The sequence below is a fragment of the Zeugodacus cucurbitae genome, chromosome 6 (assembly GCF_028554725.1).
Source record: "Zeugodacus cucurbitae isolate PBARC_wt_2022May chromosome 6, idZeuCucr1.2, whole genome shotgun sequence".
NCBI classification, from domain to species: Eukaryota; Metazoa; Arthropoda; class Insecta; order Diptera; family Tephritidae; genus Zeugodacus; species Zeugodacus cucurbitae.
Genome location: NC_071671.1, coordinates 60672050 through 60686317, shown reverse-complemented (window position 1 = coordinate 60686317; position 14268 = coordinate 60672050). Strand labels below are relative to the sequence as shown.

Below are 14268 nucleotides of genomic sequence, written 5' to 3'. Positions count from 1 at the left end.
AAAGCTTCATTTATCTCAAAATCAATATATTTTCGATCGTTTTAAGAAAGGAGGTAAAGAGAATTTAAGCGATATTTCGACTGCAGCGCCATCTGTCATCCATAGTTTTGATCGAAATAGTTCACAGAATAAATATACGATTCAAATGAAGATTAAAATATGAAGTAAATTGGATGGTTAATATGGTTAGAGTTATTTTGACTCTAGAGAGGTCAAATTCACATATTCTCTCCCCTCTCCCCTTTTACTTGTCAGATTGCAAGCATATTTCTTTGGTAAACGGTCTGAACATATTATAAGGTTTCCTCGATTTTTTTATTTTAAATTAAATTATTTTATGTTCTTTTATTTTTTATAAATTTCCGTTTCTCTTTCGTTTTATATTCTGACAAAATTTTTTTTTTTTTTTAATTTTATTTTTACTTTCTGCAATACCACAACCATTTGCGTCATCCACCACAACATAACCGCTACTAGGCATACATTTTGTGGTCAATACGCATGCGCATGCGTCATGCACATTGCCAGCGTACGACCCTTTTCCATCATTAACTCTGGCCATTCTTTGGCAAACTTTTAACCTTGACAACAACAAGAAGGGCCAGCAATACATCTTCGAAAGCGTAAAAAGTATTCAGTGGTCACTTGAAAAGTCGAAAAACAGTCTACAGAATGACAGCCAACAGATTTCAATTCTACCTGCCCTCAGGTCAGCACCACCACACAGAGCATAAGGATCAGCAGAAGACATCCGTCAAAAACATTTAAATGCTTCTCCGCTGCATATTTAAGGCTTAAAACGGAAATCGCTGACGCCAAACAAGGAGCGTGCAAACTTCACTGCAAACTCAAAAGCAACAACAAACAAACTTTCAGTTACATTTGCCATAAAATATTGGATGGAAGGAGCCTACTTGGCAGTTGCTGTCGCTCTTACCGTTGCGTGCGCTGTTGAACCAAAGTCATCACAGCAAATGTCCAAAATTCCAGGCACAAGAAGCACTAAAGTGTCAAATTTATGCGATTGTTGTTGTTGTTATTTCATTTATTTTTTCCACACACTTGTATAATTTTATATTTATACTGTTGTGTGAGTGTTTGAGTTTGTTGCTAGTTAAAGTGGAATTTTCGTGCGTTGTTCTTGTGGTTGCATTTTTTTTTTACTTTTTTGACATTCTTCTTCTTCTTTCTTTCGTTTTTTGATACCATATTTCCTTCCCTACTTCTCCGATTTATACACACATATATTATATATACATATTTTTTAAATCTTTTTTTGTGTCCACGAAGCGGGTCTTCCATTGAAAAAGTTTGCACCTGCGCATTTTTGTATTGCACATGGGCCGCTGCCGCTGGCCGATTTAGTGACGGCTCAAATGTCCAAGCGCATTTTTTATGCATTCTCACTTTTTGCTCAACTTATTTAATTTGCAAATTTTCGCAAGCACATTTTTTCGACTCTTGCTTCGGTTCGCATTTTTAATGGCCCCGCACTCGTACTTTATGCTAAAATTCCGGCAGGAATTTGAGTAGCAACAGCTGTCGTTTGGTAGCTGTGTCTTGGAATTTTTATGGGTTTGCGAAAAACAAAAAATATAAGAAAGAAGATAACAAAAAAAGACAAAAATTTGCAATTAAAGAAGACGTTTGATTAACCCTTTAAGGGCTCTATAATTGGTGATATTATATTGTCGAACGGATTATCCATTAATCCATAATTAGGACTATGGTATCGATTATTGAACTGTCCGAATATAATATTGGATATCCGTATATATTGTTTACATTCTCAACCGAGTTTTCGATTGTCACAAGTTATTTGGTTGAAAATAATCTGCCTGAGGACCTGACCTGGAAATTTTTAAATTCCGAAATTTCTTAATAACAAGTCATGATGCGCAAAACTACCTATATTAATGGGATTTTCAAAACTCCGGATATCCGAATAAGTACACAAATGATTATTAAGCGGTTATACAAATTATCCGGATGTTATACCAACCAAGGGATAATCTTGATAATCGAAGTTTCCGGCCTACAGCGCACTAAAGGACCTATAGAAGCTTTTTATAACTCACATAACCTCGCCAAAAGCCTGATATAAGGTCGGCTAATATTTAAAATCCTGCTAGTCTTCAACAGTCTTCTGTTTAATGGATGCAGACTGGAGCAAGCCGGAGCCAGTGTTTATAATATCGAGGACTCGATATGTTTAAAGCCCATTCAGTGGTACCGGAATCGACTCAGATTTTATCCGGCACTCTTTGGATCTGAAAGTTGTAAATTTTAAGGCTGTCAAATGCCAAGAGTTCTGTCAATTACTGACTAGATTTTATTTGTAGAAAGAGAGTATAATTTCTCTGAGTTGTGATCTGATCGCTTTAGCAGATTTGTGATTGGAGCAGGGCACTTTTTCGATACATAAGGGTTGAGATTATCCTCAGTAGTTTTTGGACGAGTTTTTAATTAATTTCATTTCGAATATAAGCGTTTTTGTTGGAATTTTCAAAAAATTATCTTAAAAAATAAAGAATTACATATATTTTCACTAAACTCACCTGTATTGAACCGGCGACCGAGGCGGAACTAAAGCTCGCATTGCTGGCATCCGATGAGGCAATAAATTGTTTACGCAGCAAAAGGCTGGTCGACGTACTGCTGCCCATGCTATTAGTACTGTTGATATTATTGTTGCTATTGTTGTTGGAGTTGAGGGTGGCATTTGTAGAGCCACCGCCAATGCTGTTGGCTGGCGAACTTTTACCGCTGCCGTTGCTACTACTGCCGCTTTTGCTGTTATTATTGCTGTTACTATTTGTGTTTGTTGTTGTTGTTGACGCCATTGTTGTTGTTGCGTTGTTGATATTTTTCAGCGTAGCGCCAGCACTACTGTTGCTGTTGTTATTGTTATTACTATTACTCATATTACATATGTTATTTTTGCTGTTGCTATTGCTGTTGTTGTTTTGTAGATTTGCATTATTATTTTTGTTGTGTGGCACTTCCATGCCGTTGTTGTTGTTGTTGTTGTTAATATTATTTGAATTACTATTGAGAATATTATTGCTGTTGTTGCAAACACTACTATTTACACTTGCACTCATATTGTGTTGGTGACTTTTGTTGTTGTTGTTGCTGTTGCAGTTATTACTGCCACTGCCACTGCCACTATTAGTAATACTATTATGATTGCTATTGTTGTTGCTGTTGAGGTTATTGAGATTAAGACTGAAATTATGCAAATTATGTTTATTAAGCATTGTTGTTGGTTGTTGTTGTTTTTGTTGTTGTTGTATATTGTTGTTTAAGATTAGTTGCTGCTGTTGCTGCAACTGCTCGTGCTGATTGTCATCCATGTTTTTTTCATAATTCTCTATTGCTTGTTATTGTTGTTGTTGCTTTTTCGTTAGAACCTAAACCATTAACATTGTTGTTGTTATTATTTTAGACACTTTTTATTATTACATTTCTTTTATGTTATTTTTGTTGCTGTTGCATACTCACTGCACTTTTTGGACTCTTCATGCTTCTTCATGCAACACTCATTCACACAAAACGCCACATTTGCGTGATTTTCGATATATTATTTTCACTTTTTGTTGTGTTTTTTTCTTTAAATATTGTTGTGACAATTTTCATTTGTTTTCCACATATTTTTTTTTTTCAATTTTCTTTTCATTAAATAATTTTTTCAAATTATGAATTTTGACATTTTCTATGTCTTTCACTCTGAAAACACTTCCGTCCATTTAATTTGTTGTGATTGTTGTAATTACCCTAAATGCTGTAACGAATTATAAAATATTTATTTTAATTATTGTCTGCCGAGGAAGCTGTAATGGCGCACATTTCGTGCGACTGCGTGTGAAATTCATTTCATATATTTTATTGTCTTTGTACATCTCGTTTATTTAATATTTTCCGCTCTTTATTTTTCTGTTGTTAAAAATATTGTCGCGTGCGGCGACACCATCGACAGCATTACAAGCTGCCGGAAAGGTGTAACACGCATAGTTTAGTTTGAAAACAGAATTAGTAGAAATAACGGTAATTTGAAGTTTTTACAAAATTTATAATTTTTGGGACCGATTTTTTTAAATTAATTTAAATTTAAATTTTTTAAATATTTTTGTTTTCAATTTTGAATAAATTTTTTTATAAATATTTTTATATATTTTTTTTAATATTTTTTTATTTTAATATTTTTTTATTTCGAAATATTTGTTTCATAATTTTTTTTGTATTAATTTCAGTTATATTTCATTAAATTTTATCATTTTCTTCTTGTAAAGTCAGAGTTTTGCTTTTAAAAGTAATTGACCCGCTAGATGTCGCTGGTATTGAGTGTTTAACAATAAATGAAATAATGTTAACCAAAATCCTCATTCAAACTCCAATTTGGCTTCTATTATTATACATTTGTACTGTGATGATAAATACCATTATTCTTACAAAGATCTACACTTTACAGTGAGCCATAATTATGTTAAATATTTTTGAAGCTCAGTTGTTGAGTGTATACTTGTATTATGAAGCTGTTTTCCTGCTGATTATTCATTTATAGCGTTTTTAGACAGGAGCTAATTGATCAATTTACCGGCCTCTACTCGATTTAAACGCTTATTAAGATCGATTTAACATACAAAATTAAATCTACATTTATTTGAACTTGAATTTAAATCGACTTGAAAATCAAATGCAACTCTGCGACAAAGACATACGATATACGTTCTTTTACTGAGATTGACTGAAGCTTTTGATAAAAAAAAAAGCTACGGTAGATGCCGCTGCTGAGATATCAATCAGTTGATGAAACTTACCAACTTCTTATGAAAAGCAAAAAAAATGTATAACAGCTGATCGGTTATTGACCAGCCGGCAGTGTGAAGGTCAAAAACTGGTTTCTCAATCAAAATTTTTAATTGATCAATTAATTTGTCTAAAAACGTTATTAAACTACGATCTGAAGAGTCATATCAACGCTAGAATCTCTCAATCTCTTAGCATTTCTACAGAACATTTCTGAGTCTCTAGTTCCACAAAATATTATGAATCTTGGAAAACCATATCCATTCAATGGTTGCTAGGGAAAGCATTTTATATTTACATATGTAAAAGTATTAATGCAAAGTAATGCAAAGTATTAATAGTAAACAAAGGAGCCTTTGATAAAAGGCGCTGTTGAAGCAGAAAAAGTTAACCAGCGATTAAACTGTCGGTTAAATTTGACAAATATTTTAAATGTATTTTCTAACAAAAATGGCCTTTGGTACTTAAGCACTTAGCAACAACAATTTATATTTTTATACTCTCGCAACAAATGCTACGAGAGTATTATAGTTTTGTCCACATAACGGTTGGTTGTAAGTCCTAAAACTAAACGAGTTAGATATAGGGTTATATTTATCAAAATGATCATGGTGACGAGAAAAGTTCAAATCCGTCTGTCCGTCCGTCCGTGCAAGCTGTAACTTGAGTAAAAATTGAGATATCTTAATGAAACTTGGAACACGTGTTCCTTGGCACCATAAGAAGGCTAAGTTCGAAAATCAGCAAACTCGGACCACTGCCACGCCCACAAAATGGCGAAAACCGAAAACACATAAAGTGACATAACTAAGCCATAAATAAAGCTATGGAAATAAAATTTGGTATGAAGGATCGCACTATGAAGAGGCATATTTGGATGTAATTTTTTTGGGGAAGTGGGCGTGGCCCCGCCCCCATTCAGGCTTTTTGTATATATCTCGCAAACCAATAGAGCTATATAAACCAAACTTTCTGCAGTCGTTTTTTTCTAGCCATTTCCTTATACAGTCCAAAAATGACAGAAATCTGATAATAACCAGGCCCCTCTCCCATACAAAGATTAGGTTGAAAATTACTAAAAGTGGGTTAGCTCACTAACCAAAAACGTCAGAAACACTAAATTTCACATAGGAAATGGCAGATAGAAGCTACACTCAGATTTTTTTACAAAATGGAAAATGGGCGTGGCGTCGCCCACTTATGGGTCAAAAACCAAATCTCAGGAACTACTCGACCGATTTCAATCAAACTTGGTTTGTAATAGTTTCCTTACATCCCAATAATATGTTGTGAAAATAAGCCAAATCGCTTCACAACCACGCCTGCTTCCTATATACCAGAACTTTGAAGACAATCTGAAATGTTTACTTTACAATATATAAAGTAAGTACTAGTGAAGATATCGGTGCAGCACTTTGCACAAATACTATGTTAATAGTGTGGCAGCCCCATTCTAAAAATCGCCGAAATCGGACCATAGGTTTTCAAGGCCCCATATATTGAACACGAGGGCCCCGGTGCTTCTAACCTAATATTATGGTTTCCAACTTTCAATGGACTTAATACAATATATATGACGAATATGTGGGTCAAATTGTGTATTATATAATATTAATAAAGTTAAATAAATAAATTGCGAGAGTATAAAATGTTCGGTTACACCCGAACTTAGCCCTTCCTTACTTGCTTCTTAATTATTATTATTATCAAAAAAAAAAATTGAATTCGAAAATAAATTATTCAATATTTTTTATCATAAAAACAATATTACTTTGTTCATAGACTTTTGTTTATTACTGTGGCAAACATTTACCAGTAAAAATAAATAAATGTTTATTTAATCAACTATTTTAAATTAATTTTTTCTCAATAATCAGCTTAATTTGTTTATAAAATCGCAACAAAGTCTACCACTTTGCAACAATAAACAGCCATATCGATTTTTTTTTCTCTTCTTCTTGCCAACAACTACTTCCTTTTCATTCGTTTTTGCTTGCTTTTTTATAAAAATGAGCTGGCGATTGACAAAATCAACGAAATCACGAAAATAAATGAAAATTACAACAAAGCAAGCCAATGTGGCAATAACATCAAATCAAAAATAGCAAAAAAAAAAACTTTGAAGCACGAAGTAAATTAAGCAAAGACATGCAGGAAATTAGTTACCGTTATTGCCAACAATATTATTATGCAGTTTTTGTTAAAAGTCGCCACTACTACAACAACAATGCGATAACTTTTTATTATAACATTTATTTTTGGCAATTATTTGAATTTTACACACACACACACACACACACTATCAAATATTTTTTCAATTAATTCATTTAAATTGTTGTATTTTTGGCAGTTATTGTTGTTGGTGTGTTTTTCTGTAAGTTTTCATTCATTATGCTTCCATGTTTTGTGCACTTTTACCTCCAAACAAGCATTTAATTGGATTTAATATTATTATTGTTATATTTTATTTTTGTTAAATTATTTATTTTTTTGTTGCTTTGTGCTCACATACTCATAACGGTGCATCTTAAATGTTGCTTTCGCTATTTTTTAGTTCATTACTTGTTGGCCATATTCCACATTTAATGCAATTATCAGATTTAATATCTCCCTTTCTTTAATTTAATGTAATTTTGTATGCTGCATTGCTTTTGCTAACATTTACTAATTGATTTTAAGTGCGAAAATTACTTTGCTGTAAATTTGTACACCGTTATATATACATCCAATACATATAAATATGTATTGATTTAAATATCATTGCATGGTTCATTGCATTCTCTAATAAATATTATTACTCATCCGCCGTGGCGCAACGACTGTGTGAAAGAGAAAGTCGTCGAAAAGTAAAATACTCATTTATATATTGTTATTTATTTTATTTATTTTATTATTACACTTTTTGAAGCTCATAAAAGCTCAGCTGCTGCATATTGTGTAGTCGTCATTTTTATTTATTTTGACATAAATTAATAACGAGAGTCTCATTATGAAAAACCTAATTTTTATGCACACAATAACTAAGTACACTGACATTGCTGTCTCGCTGTGACTATGAATTATTACTGTTTATTGTTGCATTACTTCAGTTTATCATTGAGCGGATATACGCTAATAAAAATGTTTCAACGGCTGAGTAATGGTCTAGAAATACTTCTTATGTTAAGTTTTAATAAAATTTTATTTATAGATGATTACTGATAGTTGACTTTGAAAATATATATACGAAAAATATGGCTATTAAGACTTATAATTGAAAATTATTATTAGCAATTATTAATTACTAATTTATTTTATTTTCTAAATTATTTTTTTATATAATATACAGTTTTTCCATTTTCAAATTAAGTGATTTAATGTTATATATTGTTATATATACATATGTATATACAGTGGAACTTCCATAACTCGAACTCTTGAATTGGCAAGAGCGTTTAGAAATCTAATTTCATACAAACTTCCGTCCATAACTCAAACTTCCCTAACTCCAAATTTTCTTCCGCAAATCGAACTTTTAGACCAGGACATAATACAAAATTCAAATTTTTTTTACTATCGAGACATAATCTTAAAAGAGTCCCTTTATATCGTATGGTGGCGAACAAAAAATATGATATTACACTTATGGCTTGCAAAAATCATTTAACAAAGCGTGGGATAGAGACGCCAAGAGCCAATCAATAGCAAACTGCAATAATCAAAATTACAGAATACATGTTTTAACGCATGTACATAAAACTTTATATGCAGTAAATAAATAAAACTGTGTAAAAATCTATATGTTAGAGCTTTTTAAATAATATTATGTTTTAATGAAAATTCTAACTATTTTTTCGATTTTTTTTTATTTTTTATATTTATTTTTTATCATTTAATAAATTATTCTTTATTTAATAAACAAATAATTACTAGAAATTTTTTTATTTCGTGAATTGAATTTTAATTAGGTTTTTGTGTTTTTTGTCAAATATTTTTTAAAATAAATATAAATAGCATATCAAAAAATATTAATATAAACAAGCTAGGAAAGGCTAAGTTCTGGTACAGAGACACACTACTAGATGAAAAAGATTTCCTCTGAATTACATTGAATTATCTAAGAGATTTACCGATATTTTCGGTAAAAAATTACTCTAAGGCACTGAGTTCTTCATATTTTATATCCGGAGCATTGAAAAGTTATAGTCCGATTTTTAAATTTTCCTCAAGTTATGATCTGATACTGATATATTTGTGTAAAGTTTTATTCCGCGTTCTTCATTGGTTCCTTGTGTAATTGAGTTATAAGGAAAGTAGTCGTGATTTTGAACCGATTTCATCCATTTTCAATACGTGTCATCAGGGTGTCAAGAAAATATTATATATCGAATTTCATTGAAATCGGTCGAGTAATTCCTGAGATATGGTTTTTGACCCACAAGTAGGCTATACCACGCCCATTTAGTGTCTCTGATGTTTTTCGTTAGTGAGTTAACGCACTTTTAGTAATTTTCAACCTAACCTTTGTATGGAAGATGGCCGTGGTTATTATTCGAGTTCAACTATTTTCATGGTGTGTGGTGGCGTACGTAAGGGAACCGACTGCTGGTTTATATAGCTTTATTGGTTTAAGAAATATATACAAAAAACCTATTTGGGGGGCCACGCCTACTTCTTATTATAATTCATTGTTTTTAGTTTTAAACCATTTATTATATTTACCTATATTTAAAAAAAAATAATAATTTAATTGTTCTATATTTTTATTTTTTTATTTTCTTTATTATAAATAATTAATTTTTTTAGTAGAATATTAATTTTAGTGATTTTTATTTAAACTTTAATGATTTTTTTTTTGTTTTTTGTTTTGGTAATTATTTTTATATTTAATAAGTTGTAAATAAAAAAGGAACATTGTTATAAAAAATTTTGCTTGTTAAATATTCTTTTTTAATATTTTTTTTTTATAAAATATTTTAATATAATTTTTTACTTAATATCAGCTAATTTTGTTTTTAAATGTTTATTTGAATTATTTTTATATTTAATAAGTTTTGAATAAAAAAAAAGTCATTATTATAATTTGATTTTTTTATTAATATTTTTAATTTAATTGTTTATGTTTAATGTATTTTTTAAATACCAAAATTATTTTTATTATTTTATTTTATTTATTTATTTTTTATTCATTCACAATAACTTTTTCTAATTTTTCTCTTTTGAATTTAGCTTATTTTTTCATATTTTATACTTCAATTAATATTATTTTTTTTTTGTAAAAATTTGTTTTTATTTATTTATTTAATTTTATTTAATATATTAAATTATTTACTTTTTATTTATTTATTTATTTACTTATTTTTATTTAATATATTAAGTTATTTAATTTTAATTTAATATATTAAATTATGATGAAGTAGCTATAAATTAACTTTTTATTTGATTTTATTTTAATTTTTCATAATTTACTACTCTAACTTATAAGCGGTATGAGTTCTTCAATATTTTTGAATTATTAAGTTAGTTTATTTAATTTAATATTTTTTCATTATTTTTTTTTTTAATTTCTTTAAAAAAAATATATAATTGAATGCCAATTCACTTTAATTGTTTCAAAACTTTACTTTAACTACTTTAATTTGCATTTCTTTCCACATAAATCTTTTCCCACAAAATCGTCTACCTCCATAAGCAATTTTATTTTTACTTATTTAGTATGTACTTATGTATATACAGTAGATATCGGTTATATGACGAACCGCTTGTATGCAAATTTTGGTTATATGCAAAATTTTCATATTTCAACGCATTATAGAACGTTTTATTATATGAATGTGGTTGTTTGAATGCAAATCGTTTATAAGCAAATATCGCATTTATGCAAAAAAATTTCAGCAAAATTGAATCGTTACGTACAAATTTTAATCTGTTTTAAGCAAATTTTCCAACACTGAAACACTAAATTTATTCTATCGATTTATCGATTGTCAAACATATGATTTTGTGTTACACTTGTTACAATGTCGCGTCGTGTTGTGTTAACAGCGAAACAAAAAATTGCGGTTTTAAACGATTTAAAGACTTCCAAAGACCGAAAAACCATTGCTGCTAAATATAAAGTTAGCTTAAGCACTATATCGCGCATTCAAATCCAAGAGAACAAAATCCGCGCCATAACAAATCCCAATAGGAAACGGGATAGGAAAGGCGCACACGTGAATTTGGACAGAACCTTGTTGTCCTGGTTTAACCAAATCCGGTCCCAAAATGGAATTGTTACCGGACCTGTCTTGCTTTCTAAAGCACAGAAATTTGCGTTAAAATTAAACGAAAGTTATGTGCCAGACCGTAGTTGGTTGCAGCGTTGGTGCGGGCGAAATGCCCTTAACTTCTCCAAGATTTACGGAGAAGCTGGCGAAAATAACGCAACAAGTGCAGAAGTTTTCACTACTAACCGTTTGCCTCATATTATTGAAAAATTTTCGCCGGATTGTATATTTAATGCCGATGAAACCGGGCTGTACTACAAGGCGTTGCCAAATGGAAGTTACAAAGGCAAGTATGAGAATCCAAAGGGATTCAAAACTCAAAAGCAACGCCTCACATTTCTGTTTCTATGCAATGCAACCGGCACGTATAAACGTGCATATTGCATTGGAAAGTCGGCTAAACCACGGTCTTTTAAAGGAAAACAGCTACCGCTGCCATATTATAATAATAGAAGTGCTTGGATGACGAGTGTTATTTGGAAAAAGATTCTAATAGATCTCAATCAAAATCTTGAAAAAGATAACAAGCAGATATGTTTGATTGTTGATAATGCTCCTTGCCACAATACAGATGAGAAATTCTCAAACATTACGATTGAATTTTTGCCACCAAATACAACTGCCCTTATACAGCCACTTGATCAAGGTATCATCCACTCCTTTAAAATGGAATATCGACAAATACTAATAAAAAAACAAATTTGTGCGTTGGAGAAGGGCTTATCTATAGTTGAATTCCTGAAATCGCTCACTATTTTGGATGGTATCAATTATGCAAATCGCGCTTGGAACCTTGTTAAGCAGCAAACAATTAGTAATTGTTTCAAAAAGGTAAATTTCGTGTTAAAGATGGTACAAATTTAAAATAAAATTGTTCATTTCAGGCAGGCATTGACAACATTCAATTCATTACAGATGAGATTGCAGCCACAGAAGGCGAAAACTATGAATGGTGCACACTCGATAATGAATACATTCAATGCGATAATGAACTTGTCTGCTTTGGAACCATGTCGGACGAGGATATTGTTGCGGACGTATTGGCCGTCAATCAAAATTCTACTGAAGATGAGGAAGTGTTCGCGCAATCTGAGGCTTGTATTAAACACCCCTCAACGAAAAATGCCTTGCTAAGCTTAGATTCGCTGCGTGACTATTTTTGTCATAACAATATAGATCCCTTAGAGGCTTTTGAAGATATTGAAAATTTAATCCTAGAGAGTTCTGAAAAACAGAAATGCCAGAAGAAAATAACAGATTTTTTAAGTAAATCTTAACAATTTTCAAATTAAATGAATTGACTGAAGTGAAATATAATTTTTATTAAAACTGAATAAGTTTATATATTCTATTTCTTGTGTGCTATTTTTTGTTTACATCGAATTGATTGTGTATATGCATATATTTTGCATATAAGCGAATACCGCTTGTTTGCAATTACCGCCTGTATGCAAATTTTTTTTTGCATTATAACAATTGCATATAACCGATATCTACTGTATATGCATATATATTTATTTACATATAAGCGTGTGTGTGTACCCTTATATATGTAAAAACTTTAGTATGTTTGCATGTATTCACACGATAATTTCTCACCATTGCGTCGCGCCTCATTAGTTCCGACATTTAAAGTCGCCAACAACGCTGGAATGCAAAGAAAACAAAAAACAAAAACAAATTAATGAAATGCTTAATAAAATAAATATTAAATAACTTTTTTCTATCAATTTAGCTTTTGCACTACCTTCTTATGACTAAACTAAACTCAAATAACAACAACAACAATGTACTTATGCTAATCATACCAGTATTAAATATGTATAAACTAATCGATGAGCATTTTTTCGGCGGCGATCGCCGGCAAAGAAAGCGCACCAAAAATGCGGTTTTGATGAATTAATACAACATTTGTTGTTGTTTCAGTTTTTTAGTTTTAATTATAAATAGTTGTAAGCGGCATTACAACGAAAATCGTTATTAAAAAGTGAAATAAGACAATATTAACAACAGTTTTGGACGCACAGCATGAAGTTGGCTGCCCACAAAAAAAAAAAAAACGAAAAATTATTGCTTTTTGATAGAAAAAGTGAAACAAAAGCAAAACGCTTATTGCATAACATTGACCCAACAAGCAATAAATTGAAAATGGAATTGGTGAAAACAAATGAAATATGTGTGTGGCATGGAGAAAAAGTGAAAAAAAAAAAACAAAACAAAAATATAAAAAATGTTAAAACAACAACAATAAAGTTGGTGTTGCTTTTGCTTTCTCGTTGTTGTTGTTGGGAAAAAATTGTAATGAAACCAATAAACTAGTTTTGCTATTATAGAAATAAATGCATATTTTATGTGCTTGGCATGTGGTGCTTGTGTGTTTGTTGTTATTGTTGGCGGCTGGCAGTGGCTGCGGTGACATTAATGACCAGGTTTGCGGTTTCCCCCAGCATATGAGCGAGCATATGCATATAGATACATATATACGTAGATATATATACACCAGTTTACATATACACACACATATTCACACATATGCGTTCATGTATATGGCTATGGCTCCCATGTCAGCATTGGCTTGTGGTAAAAAATGCCAGCACTTAGCATTTGCATTTTATGGACATCCATACATACTTACATGCATAAGTGAAGCAAAAACGGCTTGCTTTACATACACACACATACAGAGAAACATATAAGCATTTTTGCAATCGCATTTTTCTGAAGTCAACTTTTTCCACTTTTTTGCAAATAACTCACAGCACAGAGGAGATCAGAAAAAACAAAACAAATTAATACACTTTAAAATATACCACACACACACACACTCAGAGAGAGACCTTATGCAGCGCACTGCCATTTGCATTTGTCTAAGCAAAAGTGAAAAAACAAAAATCACAAGAAATTGCCAGGAAAAAAATCTTGTCGGAAAACATATCGCAAAAAAACAGTTGTTCGTTAGACCAAAAATGCAAATGAGAAAATCGTGTGGCGCCTGAACAATTATGAGTATGGGTCCATGGCGCTTACAAACCAACTCACACACACACACACACATACACTCATGTGCTGGTTGTATTTGCTAAGGCTTCGCTTTAAGTGCAGTTTGAAGGCTATTGGGTTTGTGCATGCCTTTTTGAAAGGGCGCCGTTGACAGAGGTCAAAATTTGTAGTACAACAACAACAACAGCATATGACAAAATAACTAAATACA

At 31.1% G+C, this 14268-nt stretch overlaps 2 protein-coding genes and 1 long non-coding RNA gene across 5 annotated transcripts in view; 2 read left to right on the top strand and 1 right to left on the bottom strand.

Moving 5' to 3' along the window:
* LOC128922653 (uncharacterized) overlaps nucleotides 1–14268 on the top strand; it is a 267064-nt gene that overhangs the window by 201880 nt on the left and 50916 nt on the right. The window lies entirely within an intron of this gene.
* LOC105219379 (protein Shroom) overlaps nucleotides 1–14268 on the bottom strand; it is a 242275-nt gene that overhangs the window by 200144 nt on the left and 27863 nt on the right. The window contains exons 2-3 of one of the 3 annotated variants that reach the window (XM_054233874.1): nucleotides 3505–3784; nucleotides 2559–3413 (exon numbers count right to left, since the gene is read on the bottom strand). In XM_054233874.1, coding sequence (XP_054089849.1) covers nucleotides 2559–3356 — 798 coding nt within the window. In that variant the 5' untranslated portion in view covers nucleotides 3357–3413; nucleotides 3505–3784. Of the gene's footprint in view, nucleotides 1–2558; nucleotides 3785–12656; nucleotides 12705–14268 lie in introns of those variants that run through there. The other 2 variants (XM_054233873.1, XM_054233875.1) reach the window with 2 other exon arrangements.
* Nucleotides 10611–12571, top strand: LOC128922651 (tigger transposable element-derived protein 6-like). Its single transcript, XM_054233877.1, has 2 exons — nucleotides 10611–11888; nucleotides 11942–12571. Exons 1-2 carry the CDS (start codon nucleotides 10809–10811, stop codon nucleotides 12332–12334), a joined length of 1473 nt encoding a protein of 490 aa, XP_054089852.1. The 5' UTR covers nucleotides 10611–10808; the 3' UTR covers nucleotides 12335–12571.

Bases quoted from the DNA above. Each gene is read 5' to 3' on its own strand.
- LOC128922651 (XM_054233877.1), top strand. From the start codon at position 10,809: ATGTCGCGTCGTGTTGTGTTAACAGCGAAACAAAAAATTGCGGTTTTA. The intron at 11,889-11,941 runs GTAAATTTCGTG...TGTTCATTTCAG, and splicing joins TTAGTAATTGTTTCAAAAAG to GCAGGCATTGACAACATTCA.